We start from the raw sequence: 26707 nt of genomic DNA on the forward strand, positions 1-26707 counted from the left end.
CGTCTAGCCGGTCTACCCAGGTCATCTGGACATCCTCTCCTCTGAAGACATGCACAAGACTCTGCCTTTCAAAGTCACCACCTCCAGGATCCCCTCCTACATCTCCCAGGGCGTCCTGCTGGGCTCAGAACCTCCCACTCATCTGCGAGGCCCTGAGGAGGGGACCAGTACTGCTTGTCCTCCTCGTCCTGCCTCGGGGCACGGTGTCAGTGCCCAGAGGGCCTTCTGCCATGAGTGAAACGAAGGCCCTGTACCAGCCTGTGAGTACCACTGTCCCCTTCTCAGATGCTGCCTGAGGACAGTGGGGCGGGGAGGGGCACCCATGAAGCAGTCATTCCCAGGGCTCCTTCCTCCCAAGGCCCTCAAGCTCTCTGCAGTCATGGCCAACAGCCCTACGCTCTGCCTGCCTTTGGCCTAGGAGCCAGCCTGGCTCAAGCAGGGCCCTACTCTTTATCAAGTCTATGAGAGAGAGTCCAGGAACGGCCTTCAAGCAGCCCTAAGAGTGGCCCCACCCACCTAGCCATCCGGGACTGGCTAAATAATATCTCCCCAAATTCTTATGCTGAAGCCTTTAACCCCAGTATCTCAGAGTGTGACTGTACTTGGAGACAGGAGCGAGGAGGACTGAATTGTGTGGGTCCTTCCCTTAAAGTATTCAGTTCCTTTTTTAAATGAAGTTTTGACAGTGACATTTAAAGACCTGCTCCTGGTTTCACGGGAGCCCCCACGCCCCCAAAGCAACTCCTCTTCTCACAGTCATACTCCAACACGGTCTAAACAACCAGCAATCCTGTACGAAAAACATTTCATTATCAATTATAAATCAATCCTGAAAGCTTAAAAACCTGTTTTTATAGTAAATAATTTGTTTGGGGAATAAACTAAATTTTTAACTCTAAATAAAAGTTAGGAAGATAAATCTATACCTAGCACAGAGTCAATACTCAATAAATATCTGTTATATGAAAGAAGGGAAAACCCGTTATTTTGCAATCATGGAATTAAAATGTTAAGAAGGACTGACGGGATTACAAGTGGAACTGTCTAAGAAGACACTAAAGTCCAAAGAAAGCAAGTGACTTATCTAAGATTATAAGAAAGGCAGCAATATCAAGAATAAAACATAACTGTCATTTTAAAGCCAAATTTATTTTTTGATCATCTTTGGGACCCTAACATTTATAGCTCATTTCCATGAACATGGAGAATTGACCTCTTAATAAGAAAAAGAGGTAACACCAGTTTTCCATTTAGTTTTATATTTAATCAGAAGCACCAATTATTCGTAACAATTAAGAAATCAGAGCACAGATAAAGAAGGACTGCAAATTATACAAATAAGAAAATTTGTGGGGTAATAAAGATGATTTTTTTGCTTTTAATCATCAAATTAAATTGCTATAAATGCTTTTATAACAGATAAAGAGAGATAAACTTAAATCTGCAAAATAAAAAACTGAATTATTTACATTTAAAAATCAACATTTATTGAGTGAAAAATATGCATCACGTCTGCTCTAGATACTTTACATATTTTATCCTGACACATTTAATCTTTGCGATAATCTTATGAGATTAAGAATAGTCCTACAATCCCCATTTTACAATTGGGGAAACTAAAGCACAGAGAAGTAAAATAACTTGCTCAACATAACACAAGATTAAAACCCAAGCAATCTAGCACCAGAACCCATGCTCTTAACCACCACGCTATCCTGTTTTAAAGTGTATGATTATTTTTGAGAAAATACATTTTATAAAAACCTAATAGCTTTTATTTTATATGCACTTAAAGCTCAAGATATTTATATGATAGTTATTAATATTTCTAACTGTACAGCACGAGCATTTAATCTATGCAGCATTTTAGGAACACTTTTATAAATAGACAACAAATATATTCAGGATACAATTTTAAGGCATATTTAGATGCTCTTCTAGTGGTAGTTTTAAAAGTTAAAAGGAAACTTTTCTATCCTATGGAAATTAGTGCTAGCCAATCTAAAATATGCCTTTATCAGGTCTCAAATTACTTAGGCATATAAGGAAAAAGAGACAGCTTTAGATTCTGCTGTTATTCTGCAATTCATACATTGTTTACATTAACAGTTACAATGCATTAAAAAAATATTGATCAACCTGACTTAATTCTAGAGAGAAAACATATGTGATTCATGATTTTAAACCGCGGTGAAAAGCAAGGCAGAAGCACAGTCCCGATAACCTAGAAGTGGCCACCAGGCGTGTGATTCTGCTCACACTTTGGCTGTACCACCACACAGGAAAGAAGAAGGAGATCAAAACAACCACAACAGTAACTCGAAAAGGAAACCCAAGTCTAACATCATCTACATTTTTTTTATCACTGCAGACAAAATTTCTGATGACAAAGTCCACTGCCAGCACATATTATAAACAGAAATATTACTGAAAGAAAAAACGATCTTTGAATTTTCCACACCAAATTCTTTGTTGCCTACCTGAAATCCATGCTTGCCTCTCCACCATGTGCTTAACACTTTTGGGGGCATGTCAATAACAGAAACAATGTCTCCCACCTAGGAGAAAAAATTTAAAGTGAAACGTTTTAAATCAATTTTTAAAGCAATTGTCTGTCTAGAATTTAAATCTTAACTGTAACAAAAGGGTAAAGTACTATCTTATTTTCTGGCTCATTATTTCTTGTAAAACATTAACACTTCTTTCTGTAAGGAATTTAATAATCTTAACCATTTGTTAAGGAGAGGTTTACAAAAAGTTAAGCAGCACAAAGACTGTGGTCCAACTAACAACTGTAGTAACTTCAGAAAGCCTGATTGATAGCATAAGATGTCTGAACACCAGGCATCATACCATCATCACTTCTGTTAAAATACTCTGTTAACTGCTGTTACTAAAGGTGATCAGATTCACTATAGTGAATCTAAAAGGCAATTTTAAATACTCATATTTAGAACAACAGCGGCTTCTATTAATACATTTAGCGAGCGCTTACCATGTGCCGGGCACTGTGCTAAACATTTGACATATCTTATTTCATCATATAGGAAAGCTCTAAGATGTCTACAATTACTGGGTTATTCTTAGTACATGTAAAACTGAATGACAACTACATTTCTTTTAATAGATGGTTCAATATAACATTCCCACTAAATAGCTGACTTTCTTCACTTTAAAAGACAAACTAATGAGTTTGTACAAACTTTTACAAAATTTTAAGTATGAAAATGGCAATAATAGTTTTTAATAATATATTTAAAGGAAGTTGTATTCTTCAATCAAAATAACTGATGATCTCTGTGATAAACCAGTTAAGCACTTCAGAGCAATGTTGCTAATGTACACAATATTGCTTTAAGAATTTTTTTTGTATATTCACAACTAATTTTTCCAGTCACGAAAGTCCTCTTCACAAAACCATATTTGCTAACAGACATGGTATCTTTCAAGACCAAGGATTCCTTTGTGTATAGAGCTAAAAATTTAGTTTGAGAACAGTTTGAATTCTATACAGTAAAAATTTACACTTTGTTTCCTCTTAAACTGAATAACTGCCAGCATTTTCTTTGGTCTCTCATCAGCCAATATTAAAGGAAGAAACTTAATTCTCCTCCTTTTGCATCTGATAGCAAGAAATGTTCATTTCACTTTTCATCTGGTCTTTACCTCAATCTATGAACAATGAGAAGAAAGTATCACTGGGTATTGTTTTTAGGTGCTAAAAACACACAGACAAAAGAGGATTTGGCTTTCAAGAAGCTCACAGAGACAAACAGGAGAACAATTATGATTGAATGTAGTTAAGTGACATATCAGAGATAAGCCTTGAGAACAGCTCAGAATGACGTTCAGTGCAGGTTCTGGGGGGTATGTATTTCCATGGAGTAGAGGGAAGGAGATCAAGGAGACTTCCTAGAAGAAATGGGAGACATTTAAGCTGGATTTTCAAGAATGAGTACAGTCATTAAAATAAAAATAGATGGCATGCCAGGCGGAAAGACAATGATGCACAGAAAAACCTGGTGCTTTTCATTAAGGAAATGATTGCAACAGTTAAAATTGAGGCTAGAAAGATAGCAGGGACTGAGCTAACACACGGCAGCTTTAGTCACTTACCTCTAAGGTCAATTCATCCGGGGCCCGAGCAGTGTACCTCTTGATAACATGGGCAGCACCAACAGCAGGAGTGTTAATGGATGATTCTTCATGAACTAGAAGGTGATTTCCCTTATTATCAATCTGTAACAAAGAAAATGTACTATGAGATGGGTAAAGACATGGGACTTGCAAGTTTCTTTGTGTATCTATGTAATTCAACTTGACTTAGAAAAACCATAACCCAAAGAATATTAAAAAAAAAAACAAACTCACCACTTATTGAGTACTTACTATATGCCAGTCATTGTATTATACATATAACATACACACTTTAATCTTCATAACTCTAAAAGATACTTATCATCATTATCAACACTTAAAGATGAAGATGCTAAAGCTAAAAGAGGTTATGTAAATTATGAGAGATTAAATAATTTGTCCCAGATCACACAGCCAATAATGAAGAACCAAGATCTCAGGGCAAGTTGGCCTGGCTCTAAGGTCTATATTCTTTCTACTTTTCATTGCCTTCCCAATTTCCACTGAGAGGAGAGAATAATGTAACTCTATATATGCAAATTAAGGAGAAAAACCTAACCTATTGACAGGAGGATACTCTATCACTCAAGACATTCTTAAATCAGACTCTTTAAAAGGTTAATTGTCTCTTGTTCATCAATGACTAAAAACTATTTTCAGTTACTAAGCCAATTAAATATATATATATACATATATATACACATACACCTTGCTAAATGTATATACATTAATATATCAATATTATTTAATATATTAAATACAAAAATAACAGGTGTCATTGTGAGTCATAAAATAATATTAAAATTAGCTTCCTGGATTATCAAAGAAAGATTTGAGATGAAAAATATTTAATGTATCACATATCTATCTTCCAGAAGAGGAGAATAAGCGCCATTTATTCAATTCCTGAAACTCAACAGCTATGAAAATTAATATTAAATTTCTTAAGTAGATAATTTAAAAATTAACTTTAATAAAAGATGAACTGGATTAATACCTCCATCCAAGTAAGGGCAGGTCCACAATTGATCTTGTTGCCAGCAATAGCTGAAAGGCGGGACAGGTAAGCCATAAGCATCTGAGTGACTGACTAAAGAAAAAGAGAAGATTCAGTGGTAACAGAATAAAGATACTACACTCTTTGTCAAAGAAACTGGTGTAAGTTGGTTGTTTCTGGGAGAAAAAAAATCTGCAGATTTTTATGCATTTTCATAGTTACGGAGGTTCTTCACAGAGGCTTAACAGTTCCATGAACTGACATTACAGGCACTTACATAACTTCCTGTCTGGTGCAGAACTTTCACTTTAGCCCCTCATCATCAGGGCTCATACTACTGTACAGCTTCTAATTTGGTTGCCTTCTCTTTCTATTTTTGTATTGAAAGTGTAAAACGATAGCAGAGACATACTTGCTTTTCCACCCGGCTTCCCCCTGCTACTCTGAAATGCTTTCTTCAAGGCCTGCTGCAGTCTTCACACACCCAGCCATGGCAGGACAGTTCGTACGTGATCCTACACCACGAGTCAACGGATGGGTCCGGGAATGGGACCCAACATTAGCTGACCTAACAGGAGTTGCTGCAGGAATTAGGAACCGTGACACAAAATTTCAGCTCAGTCTGGCTGCTGTCTTAAAAATAAATGAGAACCTGGCCCCTGTTGGGAGTGGTCATGCTCTGAGACAGTCTGAGAAAGAAATACACAACAGACAAGGCAGACAGGGAAAAGGAGGCAGAGAGACGTCCAGCCTTTCTATGGTACGAAAGGATCTGCGGTTTGAGGACATTCTTGAGGTTTGAGGACATTCCGTGTCGCGGTGTCAGTTCTTGCATGACTGAAGTCTCCACTCTGCCCTCACTACATAATCGCCTGGGAATTAACTATAGATGTGAAATGGCTTCCCTTCAGGACTTCCACTGTTTTCAGGCATCCACTGTGGCTGCCAAGGAGTCTAATGCCAATACGTTTCTTGTTCCGTTGAGAAAAACCTTGTTTTTGCTCTCCGGAAGCCTTTTGGGTTTCCTCTCTGTTTTGGCATTTTGAAATTTTACCACAATGTTTCTAGATGTGTGTCTTTTCACTTATTATATTTAGCACTTAATGGGCCCATTTAATCTGAAAACAGGCCCTTTTTTAATTTAGGGGAATTTATTATATTTTTAGTTACTGCCAACCACTCTCTCCTCCTATAACTCCTACAAGAGGAACAGGAACTTGGAGGAACTTCTGGAACTATTCTCTGTGATTCCCAACAATTCTCTCACAACTTTGTATCCCTTTTGGGGCTGTGTTCTTACAAAGCTGGCCCTTCCTGCTCACTAATTCTCTCTTCATCTATGTCCATTTTGCATGTAGTCCAGCTGTTAAGGTTTGCTATTATTAAAATTAATGTTAAAAACCACATGTTCATTTCTAAGATCTCTGATTATTTTATTTTTTAAAACTCTGTTCTCATTTCGTGAATGTGACTGCCTCACCTTCTCTCTGAGGGTGATAATCATGCTTCTGAAAGCCCTCTGTTTGCTCTTCTGTTACTTTGTTTATTCGGTTTTCACATTGAAGATTTCTAGTTTATCTGTCCCTCTGCAGTCCTCCTGTACAAGTTTCTTATGCTGTATTTTCTTGCCCCCATAAATCTCATCCCATCTACTTTCAAAGATTCCTCACAAGTTTTGATTCCCTGATGGTTCTTTTTATTTTCTGATGTTATAAAAGAATCTCTTTCCTCTTAAATTAAAAAAAAAAAATCTCTTATATTTTTACTAGAAATTTTTGGCAGGAGTGGAAATAAGTGCATGGACACAGCCTGCCATCATAAACTGAGTAAACAGCATCATTTGAATATACATTTCTTTGATTATTAGTGAGGTCAACATTTTTCCATTATTTTTGCTTCTATATTTTGCATTCTCTTTGAAAAATGATCTGCTCATATATATTGCCCATTTATATATTAAGATATGAGATTCTTCTTATAAAATTATACACTGAACCTATTTCAATTCGAAATATCCTAACAGCATTACTAATTTTTCAGTTAAGAAATAATTAATCCCACGAATCTTCCTGAGTGCTCAATATAAGCTTTTATTTAGTATACTGGCAAAAAAAATTCTGCTAATTTATAGTGATTACTTCTGCAAAGTACTGAATGCTTACCTCTAGACTGTCCTTCAGGGCCTCAGAACGGGGAAGCTCTGAGAGCTGGGAGAATCGTCGGTCATAAATACACAGATGAAGATGTTTATCAAGTACCCGAAAATCTTCATAACTTCTTTTAACGATCCAACTTTTGCCCTATGAGTAAGAAAAAAAAAGACTCCTATAATTTATCTCTATTAGGAATGGTTAGGAACCAGGATTTGTTCCGTAACGATATGTTATTCATGAGATTTTATATTTACTAATTAACTTGACAATAAATAGTTAAACTCCAAAACCCTACAGTGAGTTATATTACATTAAAATGTCAAAAATGGAAAATAAGCTAGAACTGTCCACTAAACCTCTTCCTACCACTGATCAAGCCCACTGGCTCTCCTTGGGAATAATAACTGGTAGATGGGAAGATAGCATGTGACCTTAAACCCACAGAAAGAACCATAAAATGATTTTGTGTGGGAGAATATTACCAGAAATTAAAGAAAAATAAAACCAGGTTACTGATCAGTTACCATGAACATTTCTGTGACTGAAACTGGAAATACACTGAAAATTAATACTACTGAAATTTCATCTAGAAGCATTTGGTGTGCATATATTATCTAGAGCCCACTATATCTCCCCAATTCTCAGTCTTTCTTCCTTTCCTTGCCTAAACTCACAAGCTCATTAGAAATGAAAATCTGCTCACAGAGCATATTTATTACACACTGTCTTCTAAGTTTCTCTTGAATCTATCACTTTGTAGCCAGAGCTTTATTAAGGACCGACATCATTTCTGACCTCCCTGCTTTTGATCTTCTCCCCCAACACAAAATACAAAGTTTGTCAGGTCACACTGACAAAAGGCCTTCAAAAGCTCCCGTGGGCAGTAATGACGAGCTGGTCCCCACTCCACATCATTTGGTTTGACAGTTCAATCCACTTTTACATGGAGGCTTTCATCTCATAGCAATCTGGAGGGGCCGGGAGACAAAGCAGCCATCTCCGAATTGCAAGAAACATCTCTGCTGTAGCTCTTTTCCATCTGCCTCCGCCAGACGGGGCAGAAGCAGAAGGTACCATTCCATGGGAGAGGTGCTGAATTCTAAACACAGGTATGTCCATAACTAACAGGATAAACTTGTCTAGTCCTACTGTGGACTGCAATTCTCCATTACACAGACGGAAAGCAATACCACCTCCCTCTTTCAGAGGGCTGTTAGAATGAAATAAGAGAACAGATGTGTCAGATATTTTTAAAGAACAGTCTCCTGGTTCCTATTCTAAGAAATGCTAGTTCAATAAATCTGGAATGAGATCCAGTTAATCTGATGAGCAGCCTGAGTTGGGAACCGCTGCCCCACGAGATTAAGTGCAAACATACTTGCACATATCAGGGCTTGCATGTCTGGGCCTCTCTAAATTTGCAGTGTGATCCCACTCACTACTCCTCCATGCCGTGTCTTTGCTTCCAGTTATGCTCAATCACTTGCATTTCTTCCATGTGTGAAATGTTCCCTTTCTTGCCTACATGATTTTTAAGTGCTCTTCTTCTACTATGGAAAGTTGTTCTTTTACTCTTCGCTCAAGTAAGCTCCTTTGTTTTTTCAGTTCTACCACTGCCTTCTACCCAAAGCATTCCTGAGTGACAACAGGTGGTTAAATACTTGTTCCCAAAAAAAAAAAAAAAAAAAAAAAAAATACTTGTTCCTTTGGAATGGCAAAAATAAAAATGAACAACAAAGCAGAAAAAAAAAACAACTTATCGCATAGTTGCAAATATTTTTTCTTTCACACATAAACATTTCAAAAATTACGCAACACTTCAAATATCAGAAAATTACAAAAATTAATTTAACATATGTATATCTCCATCACAGAGATTAAACAGATGTCGACTTTTTATTTCAAAGCTCTGGATATTTTAAATTGAAATATAGTTGACTTACAGTATTATGTTAGTTTCAGGTGTACAGCAAAGTGATTCAGTTATACTATATTATTTTTAAAATTATTTTCCATTATAGGTTATTACCAGATATTGAATATAGTCCCCTGTGCTATACAGTAAATGCTTGTTGCTTATCTATATTATGTATAGTAGTTTCTATCTGTTAATCTCATACTTCTAATTTATCCCTCTCCCCCTCCCTTTCCCCTTTGGTAAGTATAAATTTGTTTTTCATGTCTGTGAGTCTGTTTCTGCTTTGTATAGAAATTCATCTGTATTGTTTTTTAGATTCCACATATAAGTGATATCATACTTTCTCCATCTAACTTACTTCACCTAGTATATTCTCTAGGTCCATCCATGTTGCTGCAAATGGCAATATTTCATTATTTTTTATGGCTAAGCAATATTCCATTGTATAAATATACCACATCCTCTTTATCCATTCACCTGTTGATGGACACTTAGGTTGCTTCCATGCCTTTGCTATTGTAAATAGTGTTGCTATGAACATTGGGGTGCATGTATCTTTTTGAATTAACGTTTTCTCTGGGTATATGCTCAGGAGTGGGATTGCTGGGTCATATGGTAGCTCTATTTTTAGTTTTTTAAGGAACCTCCATAATGTTCTCCATAGTGGCTGTATCAATTTACATTCCCACCAATGTGCAAGAGGGTTCCTTTTTCTCCACACCCTCTCCAGCATTTATTATTTGTAGACTTTTGATGATGGCCATTCTGACAGTAGTGAGGGGATACCTAATTTTTTTTTTATTTTAAGATTAATCTTTTTGGGGGGTATAATTGTTTTACAATGTTGTGTTAGTTTCTACTGTACAGCTAAGTGGAGTTCCTGTGCTATACAGCAGGTCTTATTTGTTATCTATTTTATACATATTAGTGTATACATGTCAATCCTAATCTCCCAATTCATCCCACCCCACCCCCCATTTCTCCCCCTGGTGTACATATGTTTGTTCTCTACGTCTGTGTCTCTATTTCTGCCTTGCAAACAGGTTCAACTGTACCATTTTTCTAGATTCCACATATGTGTGTTAATATACGATATTTGTTTTTCTCTTTGACTTACTTCACTCTGTATGACAGTCTCTAGGTCCATCCACGTCTCTACAAATGACCCAATTTCATTCCTTTTTATGGCTGAGTAATATTCCATTGTATATATGTACCACATCTTCTTTATCCATTCATCTGTTGATGGGCATTTAGGTTGCTTCCATGACCTGACTATTGTAAATAGTGCTGCAATGAACATTGGGGTGCATGTGTCTTTTTGAATTATGGTTTTCTCTGGGTATATGCCCGGTAGTGGGATTGCTGGGTCATACGGTAATTCTATTTTTAGTTTTTTAAGGAACCTCCATACTGTTCTCCATAGTGGCTGTATCAATTTACATTCCCACCAACAGTGCAAGAGGGTTCTCTTTCCTCCACACCCTCTACAGCATTTATTATTTGTAAATTTTCTGATGATGCCCATTCTAACTGGTGTGAGGTGATACCTGACTGTAGTTTGGATTTGCATTTCTCTAATAGTTAGTGATGTTGAGCATCTTTTCATATGCCTGTTGACCACCTCTATGTCTTCTTTGGAGAAATGTCTATTTAGGTCTTCTGCCCATTTTTTGATTGGGTTGTTTGGTTTTTTTGATATGGAGCTGTATGAGCTATTTATATATTTTGGGTATTAACCCCTTGCTGGTCACATCGTTTGCAACTATTTCCCCCATTCCATAGGTTGTCTTTTCATTTTGTTGATGGCTTCCTTGCTGTGCAAACGCCTTTAAGTTTGACTAGGTCCCATTTGTTTAATTTTGCTTTTATTTCTTTTGCCTTGGGAGATGGTCCTAAGAAAATATTGTTATGATTTATGTCAGAGAATATTTTGCCTATGTTCTCTTCTAGGATTTTCATGGTGTCATGTCTTATATTTAGGTCTTTAAACCGTTTTGAGTTTATTTTTGTGTATGGTGTGAGGCAGTGTTCTAACTTCACTGATTTACATGAGGCTGTCTAGCTTTCCCAACACCACTTGCTAAAGAGACTGAAGAGACCTCTGCCCATTTTTTAATCAGAGTGTTTTTTGCTATTGAGTTGTAGGGGTTCCTTGTATATACTGGATATTAACCCCTTATCAGATACGTGGTTTGCAAATATTTTTTCCCATTCCACAGGTTATCTTTTTACTTTCTTGATGCTTTCCTTTGCAGTTCAGACCTTTTAGTTTTTTTGTAGTTCCACTTGTTTATTTTTGCTTTTGGAATCAGATTTTAAAAAATCATCACCAAGACTGATATTAAGGGGAATACTACCCGTGTTTTCTTCTAGGAGTTTTATGGCTTCAGGTCTTACACCTAAGCCTTTAAACCATTTTGATTTAATTTTTGTGTATGGTATAAGTCTATTTTCATTCTTTTGCATGTGGTGGTCCAGTTTCCCCAGCACCATTTATTCAAGAAACTGTGCTTTCCCCATTGTATATTCTTGGTTCCTTTGCTATAAACTAAGTGACCATATACGTGTGGGTTTATTTCTGGGCTCTCTATTCTACTCCATTGATTATTTTTCTGTTTTTATGCCAATACCATACTGTTTTGATTACTATAACTTTGTAATATAGTTTGAAATCAGGGCACATGATACCTCCAGTTTTGTTCTTCTTTCTCAAGATTGCTTTGAATATTTGGGGTCTTTTGTGGTTCCAAACAAATTTTAGGGGTGTTTCTTCTATTTCTGTGAAAGATGCCATTGGAATGTTGGTAGGGATTGCACTGAATCTGTAGATTGCTTTGGGGAGTATGCACATTTTAACAATATCAATTATTTCAATCCACGAGCAAAGAATTATCTTTCCATTTATTTGTGTCATCTTCCATTCCTTTCAGCAGTGCCTTACAGTTTTCAGTGTACAGATCTTTCACCTCCTTGGTTAAATTTATTCCTAGGTATTTTATTATTTTTGATGCAATTGTGGGATTGTTTTCTTAATTTCTCTTTCTGATAATCTGTTATTATAGTTTATAGAAATGGAACTGACTTTTGGTAAGAAGCTTGAAGCTTTCCAACTAAGATCAGGAACAAGGCAAGGATATCTTCTCTCATCACTGATTTAAAACACTGTGCTGGAATTCCTAGCTAACGCAGTAAGACAGGAAAAGGAAATAAAAGATATATAGATTGGTAAGGAAGAAATAAAATTGCCTTTGTACACAGATGACATGATCATCTAGGTAGAAAATACAAAACAAAACAAAACAAAAACCATCTACAACCAGTAAGTGATTATAGCAAAGTAGCAGGATACAAGGTTAATATACAAAAGTCAATTGCTTTCCTATATACCAGGCAATAAATAAGTGGAGTCTGAAATTAAAAACACAATACCATTTACATTACCACCCCAAAAATGAAATACTTAGGCATAAATCTAACAAAATATGTACAAGGTCTATATGAGGAAAACTATAAAACTCTGGTGAAAGAAGTCAAAAAACTAAATATGGACAGATATACCATGTTCACGGACAGGAAGACTCAATATTGCCAAGATGTTAATTCTTCCCAACTTGATCTACAGATTCACAATCCTTCCCCAGCCTAAACCCCAGCAAGTTATTTTTCTGAATATTGACAAACTGATTCTAAAGTGTATATGGAGAGGCAAAAGTCCCAGAATAGCTAACACAATATTAAAGAAGAAGAACAAAGTTGGAGGACTGATGGTATGTAACTTCAAGACTTACCATAAAGCTACAATAATCAACACAATATGGTATTAGGAAAGGAATAGACATATACATAAATGGAACAGAATAGACAGCCCAGAAACAGACCCACCTAAATACAGTCAACTGATGTTTGACAAAAAAGCAAAGGCAATACAATGCAGAAAAGATGGTTTTTTTCAACAAATGGCGCTGGAACAACTGAACATCCACACACAAAAAAATAAATCTAGACATAGACCTTACATCTTTCACAAAAACTAACTCAAAAAGACCTTAGCATAAGACAGAAAACAATAAATCTCTTAGAAGATAACATAGGAGAAAATATAGATGACCTTGGGTTTGGTGATGACTTTCTTTAGATACAAGAGCAAAGGCACAGTCCATGAAAGAAAGAATCGATAAGCTGGACTTCACTGAAATTAAGATTTTCTGCCCTGTCGAGAGAATGAAAAGACAAGCCACAGACTTGGGAGAAAATATTGGCAAATAACATATCTACTGATAAGGGATTTTAACCAAAATATACAAAGAACCCTTAAAAATCAACAATAAGAAAACAAACAACGGATTTTAAAATGGGCACCTCACCAAAAAGATGAGGTGATGATACAGACGATAAATAAGCATATGAAAGGATGCACCACACCATATGACATCAGGGCAAGGCAAATAAAAACAAGAAGATATCACTACACATCTATTAGAGTGGCAAAAATCCAGAACACTAATGACACCAAATGCTAGAGAGGATGGGAAGCAACAGGAACTTTCCTTCACTGCTGGTATGAATACAAAATGGTACAGCCATTTAGGCAGACTTTTCAGTTTCTTACAAAATTTATCATACTCTTAGCACAAGATCCAGCAATTGCACTCCTTGGTGTTTACCCAAATGAGCTGAAAAGTTATGTCCACACAAAAACTGCACACAAAGGTTTACAGCAGCTTTATTAAAAGCTGCCAAAGCCTGGAAGCAACCAAGATGTCCTTTAGCTGGTGAATGGATAAATGAACTGTGGTACATCCAGACAATGGAATATGACTCAGCACTAAAACAAAGTAAGTATCAAGCCATGAAAAGACATGAAACTTAAATGCATACTGCTAAGTGAAAGTAGCCACCCTGAAAAGGCTACATACTATATGATTCCAACCATATGACACTGTAGAAAATACAAAAGTATGGAGAAAATTTAAGAAAAAAATCAGTAGTTGCCAGGGACGAGGGGGAGTGCGAGATGAATAGGTGGAGCACAGGAGATTATAGGATGGTGAAACTATTCCACATACTATAATGGTGGATACACATTATAAATTTATCCAAACCCACAGAATGCACAACACCATGAATGAACCCTTAATGACAATAGTACGTCAATGTAAGCTCATCAGTTGTAACAATGTACGACGTTAGCAGGGGAATGTCCATAGTGGAGGAGGATGTGCATGTGTGAGGACAAGGGATACGAGGGAACCTTGTACTTCCACTCAATTTTGCTGTAAACCTAAAATTGGTCTAAAAAAAAAGTCTATTAAATTTATAAAAAGTAATCATGTTCTCTTCTCTCTACAGAGTCTTGCTGAAAGAAATAAATATCAATAAGCAACCACATAAAGGAAATAAAATTCAGAGCCTCAAAAGGTAAATACTGGGGACTGGATTTCAAAATTCATTTCTTCATATATCAATAAACTGATTTCTTTCAACTTTTAAAAACTGTTCTTGTGCTAGTAAAAAGTCTGCGTTTTTATACAGATTTACATGCAGGAAATTAAAACCATAACACATAATTTGCAAATTCTCTCAAACTGTTTTAAAGTCACTGAGTAAAATTCTAAAAATAGTAAAATACCTATCTTTTCAGTAGATGTGGAAGAAAAACTTTAAATTTCATATGTAAAAAAACAACCTTAATCATGGAATTTCTAAATGGGCTGAATAAAGTAAATGATCAGAGTATTTCAGAAGTTCAATTATTTTATGAAGAACAGGACAAAAAATTCACTATATACATCTGTCTAAATTTTAATTTGTGGCTAATTTATAACCTTAATAATTATTACTATCAAGTAAGTATTGCTCTCCAAGGATAACAAAAATCAACAATTCTTAACAAGGCTCATAAAGAAGAATGAGAGAAAAAGAAAAATACCAGTGTATATAGGATCAAATTTCTAAGACAAAATTTTGTTCTTCTTTCTTTCATTCATTCACCAGCTATTTACTGAGCACCTACATAGTACCAAGCCCTGGAGCGAGCATTAGAGATACAACAGAGAAAGTACCACCAAACCTCTGACTGCTTAGAATTTATTTCTAGTGAGGAAAAAAATACTTTTTAAGTTAATAAATACATAAATAAAATAATGATACTTCTGTGCTATGAAGAAGTGATATCTAACCTGCCTCCTGAGAACTGAGCAAGCACCAGACACAGCAACTGCGTGTGTGAATGGAGTGACGAGCTGACCAAAAGGTCAATGCCTTGTTGCAGGAAAAAACTCAGGGTCTTTTAGGAACTGACTGAAAGCTAGTGAGACCAAAGCGTAGGAGTGAGAAGATTGTCCCACGATGCTTAGAAAAAGTAGGCAAGGTCCAGATCCTGCACGGCCCACACAGGCCTTGATAGCAGTTTGGGTTTAGTTTTAAATTCAATGGAAATCTACTGAAGAGTTTTAACCATGAGAGTAACATGTTTAAATTTACATTTTACCTCATTCTGGCAGTTGAAGGGTTATAATCAAGTATAGGGTGCAAACGCAGATGCTATCAACAATGGCCTAACAAGATACAGCGTTTGAGATATAGCTTGGTAATAATAGAGGTGGAAAGAGTTAGACAAAATCTACACATACTTGCGGTCCTTTCTGAGAAGAACAGTCTTCACCCATGTCCTCTGAAGACTCTTTTATCATGAGAAAGTATATCATGCAAAAGAATTAGTACTATGAATTAATTGTATGTATGATGAAGTTCAGTGAAAAGAAAGACCTGATTTAAATCTCAGCCTGGCCTTATCCCAAATAGGGGACTTTACACAAGTTACTTAACACCTACGAACAGCAGTTTATTCTTCTACATAATGGGAATAGTAACACATATATTTCAGAGAAAAGTTTTTAGGTTTAAATAAGAATGTTTGCGACCTGCTTATATTCAATACATTGTGTTCATACACAGATGCTCTTCAAACGTTAATAATCAACTCCACCCCCTTAGTAACAACATATTCTAAACCGACCAAGTGGAGGAGTTATTTAATACCGAGGAATGCATTTCTGATGGTGGAATTTCAAGCATCAGAGTACAGGAGATATTTTGAGACAGAAAAGCATTCCCCTAAAACCAACTGTTTACTCCATCAACGGGGACGTAAAGAAGCTTTCACATGACTGTAAATATTTTTTTTAACATCTTTATTGGAGTATAATTGCTTTACAATGGTGTGTTAGTTTCTAGTGTATGACAAAGTGAATCAGCTATACATATACATATATCGCCATATCTCCTCCCTCTTGCATCTCCCTCCCAACCTCCCTATTCCACTCCTCAGATGGACACAAAGCACCGAGCTGATCTCCCTGTGCTATGTGGCTGCTTCCCACTAGCTATCTATTTTACATTTGGTAGTGTATATATGTCCATGCCACTCTCTCACTTCGTCCTGGCTTACCGGTCCCCCTACCTGTGTCCACAAGTCCATTCTCTACGCCTGCATCTTTATTCCTGTCCTTCCCCTAGGTTCTTCAGAACCTTTTTTTTTTTTTTTTTTAGATTCCATATATATGTGTTAGCATGCAGTAATTGTTTTTCTCTTTCTGACTTACTTCACTCTGTATGACAGTCTCTAGGTCCATATATATATATGCCACATATATATATGTGGCATATATATATATGTGGCACATACATGTGGCATATATGTAGCACATTGTATATATGTGCCACATCTTCTTTATCCATTCATCTGTCGATGGAAACTTAGGTTGATTCCATGTCTTGGCTATTGTAAATATAGCTGCAATGAACATTGTGGTACATGACTCTTTTTGAATTATGGTTTTCTCAGGGTATATGCCCAGTAGTGGGATTGCTGGGTCATACGGTAGTTCTATTTTTAGTTTTTAAGAAACCTCCATACTGTTCTCCATAGTGGCTGTATCAATTTACATTCCCACCAACAGTGCAAGAGGGTTCCCTTTCCTCCACACCCTCTCCAGCATTTACTGTTTGTAGATTTTTTGATGATGACCATTCTGACCGGTGTGAGGTGATACCTCATTGTAGTTTTGATTTGCATTTCTCTAATGATTAGTGATGTTGAGCATCCGTTCATGTGTTTGTTGTTAATCTGTATATCATCTTTGGAGAAATGTCTATTTAGGTCTCCTGCCCCTTTTTGGATTGGGTTGTTTGTTTTTTTGATATTGAGCTGCATGAGCTGCTTGTATATTCTGGAGATTTATCCTTTGTCAGTTGCTTCATTTGCAAATATTTTCTCCCAGTCTGAGGGTTGTCTTTTCGTCTTGTTTATGGTTCCCTTTGCTGTGCAAAAGCTTTTAAGTTTAGTTGGGTCCCATTTGTTTATTTTTCTTTTTATTTCCATTTCTCTAGGAGGTGGGTCAAAAAGGATCTTGCTGTGATTTATGTCATAGAGTGTTCTGCCTATGTTTTCCTCTAAGAGTTGTTTTTTTTTAACTACTACTTTTAAATTTATTTATTTATTTATTTATTCATGGCTGTGTTGGGTCTTCGTTTCCGTGCAAGGGCTTTCTCTAGTTGTGGCAAGCGGGGGCCACTCTTCATCACGGTGCACGGGCCTCTCACTATCACGGCCTCTCTTGTTGCGGAGCACAGGCTCCAGATGCGCAGGCTCAGTAATTGTGGCTCACAGGCCCAGTTGCTCCGCGGCATGTGGGATCTTCCCAGACCAGGGCTCGAACCCGTGTCCCCTGCATTGGCAGGCAGATTCTCAACCACTGCGCCACCAGGGAAGCCCCCTCCTCTAAGAGTTTTATAGTGTCTGGCCTTACATCTAGGTCTTTAATCCATTTTGAGTTTATTTTGGTGTATGGTGTTAGGGAGTGCTCTAATTTTATTCTTTTACATGTAGCTGTCCAGTTTTCCCAGCACCACTTATTAAAGAGGCTGTCTTTTCTCCATTGCATATTCTTGCCTCCTTTATCAAAGATAAGGTGACCATATGTGCATGAGTTTATCTCTGGGCTTTCTATCCTCTTCCATTGATCTATATTTCTGTTTTTGTGCCAGTACCATACTGTCTTGATTACTGTAGGTTTGTAGTATAGTCTGAAGTCAGGGAGCCTGATTCCTCCAGCTCCACTTTGCTTTCTCAAGGTTGTTTTGGCTATTCGGGGCCGTTGTGTTTCCATACAAATTGTGGAATTTTTTGTTCTAGTTCTGTGAAAAATGCCATTGGTAGTTTGACAGGGATTGCACTGAATCTGTAGATTGCTCTGGGTAGTATAGTCATTTTCACAATGTTGATTCTTCCAATCCAAGAACATGGTATATCTCTCCATCTGTTTGTAACATCTTTAATTTCTTTCATCAGTGCCTTATAGTTTTCTGCATATAGGTCTTTTGTCTCCTTAGGTAGGTTTATTCCTAGGAATTTTGTTCTTTTTGTTGCAATGGCAAACAGGAGTGTTTCCTTAATTTCTCTTTCAGATTTTTCATCATTAGTGTATAGGAACGCAAGAGATTTCTGTGCATTAATTTTGTATCCTGCTACGTTACCAAATTCATTGATTAGCTCTAGTAGTGTTCTGGTAGCCTCTTTAAGATTCTCTAGGTATAGCATCATGTCATCTGCAAACAGTGACAGCTTCACTTCTTCTTTTCCTATTTGGATTCTTTTGTTTCTTTTTATTCTCTGATTGCTGTGGCTATAACTTCCAAAACTATGTTGAATAACAGTGGTGAGAGTGGGCAACCTTATCTTGTTCTGATGATAGTGGAAGTGGTTTCAGTTTTTCACCACTGAGAACGATGTTGGCTGTGGGTTTTTCATATATGGCCTTTATTATGTTAAGGTAAGTTCCCTCTATGCCTACTTTCTGGAGGGTTTTTATCATAACTGGGTGTTGAATTTTGTCAAAAGCTTTTTCTGCATCTACTGAGAAGATCATATGGTTTTTCTCCTTCAATCAGTTAATAAGGTGCATCACATTGATTGATTTGCACATACTGAGGAATCCTTGCATTCCTGGGATAAACCCCACTTGATCATGGGGTATGATCCTTTTAATGTGCTGCTGGATTCTGTTTGCTAGTATTTTGTTGAAGATTTTTGCATCTATGTTCGTCAGTGATATTGGCCTGTAGTTTTCTTTTTTTGTGACATCTTTGTCTGGTTTTGGTATCAGGGTGATGGTGGCCTCATAGAATGAGTTTGGGAGTGTTCCTCCCTCTGCTGTATTTTGGAAGGACAGGTGTTAGCTCTTCTCTAAATGTTTGATAGAATTCGCCTGTGAAGTCATCTGGTCCCGGGTTTTTGTTTGTTGGAAGATTTTTAATCACAGTTTCAATTTCAGTGCTTGTGAATGGTCTGTTTTTATTTTCTATTTCTTCCCGGTTCCATCTCAGAAGGTTGTGCTTTTCTAAGAATTTGTCCATTTCTTCCAGGTTGTCCATTTTATTGGCATATAGTTGCTTGTAGTAATCTCTCATGATCCTTTGTATTTCTGCAGTGTCAGTTGTTACTTCTCCTTTTTCATTCTAATTCTGTTGATTTGAGTCTTCTCCTTTTTTTCTTGACGAGTCTGGCTAATGGTTTACCAATTTTGTTTATCTTCTCAAAGAACCAGCTTTTAGTTTTACTGATCTTTGCTACTGTATCCTTCATTTCTTTTTCATTTATTTCTGATCTGATTTTTATGATTTCTTTCCTTTTGCTAACTTTTGGTTCTTTTTGTTCTTCTTTCTCTAACTGCTTTAGGTGTAAGGTTAGGTTGTTTATTTGAGATGTTTCTTGAGGTAGGATTGTATTGCTATAAATTTCCCTTTTAGAACTGCTTTTGCTGCATCCCATGTTGTGTTTTCATTGTCATTTGTTTATAGGTATTTTTTGATTTCCCCTTTGATTTCTTCAGTGATTTCTTGGTTATTTAGCAGTGTATTCTTTAGCCTTTATGTTTCTATTTTTTGCAGTTTTTTTCCTGCAACTGATATCTAGTCTCATAGCGTTGTGTTGGAAAAAATACAATTTCAATTTTCTTAAGTATACCAAGGCTTGATTTGTGACCCAAGACATCATCTATCCTGGAGAATGTTCCATGAGCACTTGAGAAGAAGGTGTATTGTGCTGCTTTTGGATGGAATGTCCTATAAATATCAGTTAAGTCCATCTTGTTTAATGTGTCATTTAAAGCTTGTGTTTCCTTATTTATTTTCATTTTGGATGATCTGTCTATTGGTGAAAGTGGGGTGTTAAAGTCCCCTACTTTGATTGTGTTACTGTTTATTTCCCCTTTTATGGCTGTTAGCATTTGCCTTATGCATTGAAGTGCTCCTGTGTTGGGTGCATTATTATTTACAATTGTTATATCTTCTTGTTGGATTGATCCCTTGAGCATTAGGTAGTCTCCTTCTTTGTCTCTTGTAATAGTCTTTATTTTAGAGTCCATTTTGTCTGATTTGAGAATTGGTACTCCAGCTTTCTTTTGATTTCCATTTGCATGGAATATCTTTTTCCATCCCCTCACTTTCAGTCTGTATGTGTCCCTAGGTCTGAAGTGGGTCTCCTGTAGACAGCATATATACAGGTCTTGTTTTGTATCCATTCAGCCAGTCTGTGTCTTTTGATTGGAGCATTTAATCCATTTACATTTAAGGTAATTATCGATATGTATGTTCCTATTACCATTTTCTTAATTGTTTTGGGTTTGTTATTGTAGGTCTTTTCCTTCTCTTGTGTTTCCTGCCTAGAGAAGTTCCTTTATTTAGCATTTGTTGTAAAGCTGGTTTGGTGGTGCTGAATTCTCTTAGCTTTTGCTTGTCTTTAAAGGTTTTAATTTCTCCGTCGAATCTGAATGAGATCCTTTCTGGGTAGAGTAAACTTGGTTGTAGGTTTTTCCCTTTCATCACTTTAAATATGTCCTGCCACTCCCTTCTGGCTTGCAGAGTTTCTGCTGAAAGATCAGCTGTTAACCTTATGGGGATTCCCTTGTATGTTATTTGTTGCTTTTCCCTTGCTGCTTTTAATATTTTTTCTTTGTATTTAATTTTTGAGAGTTTGATTAATATGTCTTGGTGTGTTCCTCCTTGGATTTATACTGTATGGGACTCTCTGTGCTTCCTGGACTTGCTTGACTATTTCTTTTCCCATACTAGGGAAGTTTTCAACTATAATCTCTTCAAATGTTTTCTTAGTTCCTTTTTTTGTCTCTTCTTCTTCTGGGATACCTATATATTCAAATGTTCATGCGGTTAATGTTGTTCCAGAGGTCTCTGAGACTGTTCTCAATTCTTTTCATTCTTTTTTCTTTATTCTGCCCTGCGGTAGTTATTTCCACTATTTTATCTTCCAGGTCACTTATCCGTTCTTCTGCCTCAGTTATTGTGCTATTGATTTCTTCTAGAGAATTTTTTATTTCATTTATTGTGTTGTTCATCAGTTTGTTTGCTCTTTAGTTCTTCTAGGTCCTTGTTAAACGTTTCTTGTATTTTCTCCATTCTATTTACAAGATTTTGGATCATCTTTACTATGATTACTCTGAATTCTTTTTCAGGTAGACTGCCTATTTCCTCTTCATTTGCTTGGGATGGTGGGTTTTTACCTTGCTCCTTCATCTGCTGTGTATTTGTCTTCTCATTTTGCTTAACTTACTGTGTTTGGGGTCTCCTTTTTGCAGGCTGCAGGTTTGTAGTTCCTGTTGTTTTTGGTGTCTGCTCCCAGTGGGTAGGCTTGGTTCAGTGGGTTGTGTAGGCTTTCTGGTGGAGGGGACTGGTGCCTGTGTTCTGGTGAATGAGGCTGCATTTTGTCTTTCCGGTGGCAGGACCATGTCCAGTGGTGTGTTTTGGGGTGTCTGTGAACTTCTTATGATTTTAGGCTGCCTCTCTGCTAACGGGTGGGTTTGTGTTCCTGTCTTGCTAGTTGTTTGACATAGGGTGTCCAGCACTGTACCTTGCTGGTTGTTGAGTGGAGCTGGGTCTTAGCATTGAGATGGAGATCTCTGGGAGAGCTTTCGCCTTTTTTTATTACATGGGGCCCAGAGGTCTCTGGTGGACCAGTGTGCTGAACTTGGCTCTCCCACCTCAGAAGCTCAGGCCTGACACCCGGCCAGAGCACCAAGACCCTGTCAGCCACACAGCTGGTTAGTCATGGCACAGCTGGGACAAATTTAGGCCTCCTGACTGACAGTCCATTTCCTTCTAATGTAAATATTTATGAAAAACTTGATCTTCAGAAAAAATAAACTATTATACATTGATGAATTCTGATAAATACAAAGGTAGTTCATACAATTCAACTTCAATAAGAACCATTCATTTCAACTTCTCTAAAGCTTACTATGGAACAATAAAATACTAAGTATTTCATTAAGCAACAATTATTCTTAAACCAACAAAACTATACTCAGAGGGGGAAAGATCAGAACAGAATTTTCATTAGGGCACATGTTAGAATAAATTCTTGCAACAGCTAGGTTTAAATTAGTCATTTTAAAATTAACACTTAGGGGCTTCCCTGGTGGTGCAGTTGTTAAGAATCTGCCTGCCAATGCAGGGGACACGGGTTCAAGCCCTGGTCTGGGAAGATCCTACCTGCCGCAGAGCAAGTAAGCCCGTGCACCACAACTACTGAGCCTGCGCTCTAGAGCCAATGAGCCACAACTACTGAGCCCGCGCTCTAGAGCCAATGAGCCACAACTACTGAGCCCACACGCCAGAAATACTGAAGCCCGTGCGCCTAGAGCCTATGCTCTACAACAAGAGAAGCCACCGCAACAAACAGTACCCCCCACTTGCCGCAACTAGAGAAAGCCCACATGCAGCAACGAAGACCCAATGCAGCCATAAATAAATAAATTAATTTATTTATTTATTAAAAAAAATTAACACTTAAAAACTGATGTTTTTAAACCAGACTATTTGCCTCACAGAGGTTTTAAGAATTAAATGATATGCTGCATGCCATAATACTTGTGTACTAGACATATAAGTGATCAAAAAATGCCTACTGAATTTGGATCTATGCAGTATGGAAGATATGGCTTACATTTCTGGGTTCACAATTTAAAAAGAAATTAAAACTGTAAAAGGCAGAGACAAAGCCTCCATTACAAGATTCAAAGGTAATACCTAAAGAAATCAGTATCACTTAACCTACAGAAAGGAAAAAGATCACAGCTGTTTAATTAGACACTTTCTAAGATAAAAGAACAAGCGAAGAAAGTGGGTTAAGATGAAGGACCAAGAATTTTGGTTAAATAAAAAAAATTTCAAGTGCACATTATTAAAAATTAGAAATTAGCAAAGATATGAAATATGAAATTGGCTTCTATAACGAACAGATTACAGGGTGTAAGGGTGATCGTATCTCATCTGAAGATTAAGCAATCTCTAAAATCTGTTGTAGATTGCAAATTCCAAGGTGATGCAAGAAAAGCTGGCAATCAGGAAACTGAAGCCCTTAGTAGCTCCTGCTAAGATTTCATATAGCTTAGGAAAGCAACTTCCATAATTTGGGCCTCAACTTCTTCATTTGCAAAATTAGAAGGTTTGATGGTGAGTCTCTCTTGGTTATAAAAAAAAAATGATTCTAGTTTAATGTGGTTTATGGCTGACATATATGGCAAGAATACAGAAGGTAAGCCATGAGAACATATCAATGATTACTTACAGTGTGAGGCAGAGGAGAAACGTGATAGCATTATGACAATGCAGTAAATTACTACTTTCATGTAGTAAATAGTATAACAAGTAGTCTGAAATTTTTTAAGCAGCTTGACAAGATATTTACAACCAGGAAATAGCCTTAATTATCTAGGTCACTAATTCATGGAGGCATAATCAAGTAACGATTATACATTTTAATGTATGGTACCAAAATACCATGCTTACCTTTTGAAGGTCATTTTTTAAGAACAGCACAGGTATTTTTTTTTTTAACATCTTTATTGGAGTGTAATTGCTTTACAATGATGTGTTAGTTTCTGCTTTATAACAAAGTGAATCAGCTATACATATACATATATCCCCATATCGCCTCCCACTTGTGTCTCCCTGCCACCCTCCCTATCCCACCCCTCTATGTGGTCGTAAAGCACCGAGCTGATCTCCCTGTCCTATGTGGCTGCTTCCCACTAGCTATCTATTTTACATTTCGTAGTGTATATATGTCCACAGCACAGGTATTTTTGACATTATGTTTTGCTTATGAGAATAAAAATATTTGCATTGTCAGAACAAATGGAAATCACCGTTAAGAAGAGAAGATGCTAAAAGGTGTAGGTTTTAGATGGAATAATAAGTTCATGACTCACATGTCAATCATGTACTCTAGATAAAGAAAAAATGTTTTATATCCCTGTATTAGCAATGGTTCATCATAAAAGCATTTGATATTTTCACTTAAAAATTAACTCACCAAATAGAAGCATTTTTATGAAATATGACATGAAACAGTGATTCAGAGCTGCCCACTTCCTCAAAGGAACCAAGATGACATACAGTAAAACATGTATAAATGATATGTAACTTTGAACATATATATACAAGCTAAGTTCAATTTCCAATCTCATATTCTCTCACCTACAAATAAAAGCACTTAATTATAAAAGGTTTGCCCTTAAAGTCACACCAAGACTAAGAACTTAAGTATTTCCCATATGATATAGCCATTAGACTTTTCCAGATTATTTAATTTTTAATTTCAGGTACATGAATAATACTTTTTGGAAAAAAAACCCCATAAACTCCCTTATCTTACTCTCTCAAAGAAAACTAAAAACTTTGTACATAAGAAAGCTTTCCTCGAAAACACTTGCTTTACAATGACTAGTTCAAAGATAGGCAAGAAGGCTCAATGAACAAAGAATAAATAAAGAAACTAACTGCTTACTTGATGGAGGAAATAATCAATGCTACAAATGACATATTTTAAATCTCATTAGGAGCAAGTCATGGTAATTACCACCAAAAAAGTTCTAATACTAAGAGTTAAGAAATAGCACACTTCTGAAATATACACACATTGTTGTTACACAACAGCAGAACTTACCATCTTGGTTAGAAAAGTGCGCACCTGATGCAGACACTACTTAGTCTGCTCTTTTATTGTAATATGTGACCCGTAGCTGACTCATTTAATCTCATCATCAATAAACAATATATTTCCTTTACTCTTTTTTTTTTTAAAGGATTTTATTTATTTATTTTTATTTATTTATTTGACCGCACTGGGTCTTCATTGCTGCGCGCAGGCTTTCCCTAGTTGCGGCAAGCGGGGGCTACTCTTTCATTGCGGTGTGCGTGCTTCTCATTGCAGAGCACAGGTTTTAGGTGCGCGGGTTTCAGTAGCTGTGGCTCGCGGGGTCTAGAGCACAGGCTCAGTAGTTGTGGTGCATGGGCTTACGTGCTCCACGGCATGTGGGATCTTCCCGGACCATGGCTCGAACCCATGTCCCCTGAATTGGCAGGTGGATTCTTAACCACTGCACCACCAGGGAAGTCCTATTTCCTTTACTCTTACAGGAAGAATTTTCACTTACGTTTGTAAATTAAATATCTATTAAATTGACTCTATTAAATTGATTGTTTCAACTCTGAGTATATGCAGAAATGCCAATATGAATGGGAGAAAGAATAAAATAAAACATCTGTGTTACCACAGTCAATGTTATTTGTTCATATTTATTCATTCATTTATTCAATGTTATTCATTCATATTTAATTCTCATTAAATTTTATGTGAAATGGAGAACACATCCACAAAATTACCTGACAAGCAATGTGCACGAGGTAGACCAGCTCTTTAGATTCACAGCCATTTTTTGTTACTTCATTCTGTTCTTCTGAAAGTGAAAGCTACGTCAAAGAAGAAAGGGCAAAAGAGAGGAAGAGAAAGTCATGATTAATGAACAAAATAAAATAAGCATTCAATAATACCTGTCCCTCCCATCAACTTAATGTAAGATATGCCTTATAATAGAACTCTGTTGCTTAAAGCAGATAAAATGAGGAATTCAGGATTTTTAAAAAATATGTTTCTACTTGAAAAAGAATAGATACACGTATATGTATAACTGAATCACTTTGCTGTAAACCTGAAGCTAACACAACATTGTTAATCAACTATACTCCAATATAAAATAAAAATTTAAAAAATAAATAAGAAATTTAAAATACGTTTCTAAAAATTTTCTTTGTAGCTTATATCTAAACTAGCACAACGGTATAACAGCAGTAAATAAAATAGTACATTCATTCCAAAGCAGGCCTTCATGTCCCTGAGGTACAGCACAAATGTGAAAGGAAGGCATTCAGGCGGGCCCTGAGAGACAGCGTGACCGGTGGTCTAAACGAGCTCAGGCTCTATTACGGAGACTGCACACTGGCTGCCCAGAGAACAGGTTGGGCCCGCAGACACATTTTATTTCAGACTCACCATGCAGGTCTGAACACTGGATTTCATTTTATTTTTATTTGAACCAGCAGCTAACATTTAGAAACTAAGCGGTTTGATATGAAAAATAC

At 36.7% G+C, this 26707-nt stretch overlaps 1 protein-coding gene across 11 annotated transcripts in view; it reads right to left on the bottom strand.

Moving 5' to 3' along the window:
* Nucleotides 1–26707, bottom strand: part of ARHGAP32 (Rho GTPase activating protein 32) — a 274825-nt gene that overhangs the window by 79795 nt on the left and 168323 nt on the right. For all 11 annotated transcript variants that reach the window (XM_082343060.1, XM_082343055.1, XM_082343058.1 and 8 more), the window contains 5 exons: nucleotides 25952–26038; nucleotides 7297–7434; nucleotides 5135–5227; nucleotides 4117–4239; nucleotides 2481–2558 (listed from right to left, as the gene is read on the bottom strand). In XM_082343060.1, coding sequence (XP_082199186.1) covers nucleotides 2481–2558; nucleotides 4117–4239; nucleotides 5135–5227; nucleotides 7297–7434; nucleotides 25952–26038 — 519 coding nt within the window. The remainder of the gene's footprint in view (nucleotides 1–2480; nucleotides 2559–4116; nucleotides 4240–5134; nucleotides 5228–7296; nucleotides 7435–25951; nucleotides 26039–26707) is intronic.

The sequence above is a fragment of the Balaenoptera borealis genome (genome assembly GCF_965194805.1).
Source record: "Balaenoptera borealis genome assembly, chromosome: 11".
Classification (NCBI taxonomy): Eukaryota; Metazoa; Chordata; class Mammalia; order Artiodactyla; family Balaenopteridae; genus Balaenoptera; species Balaenoptera borealis.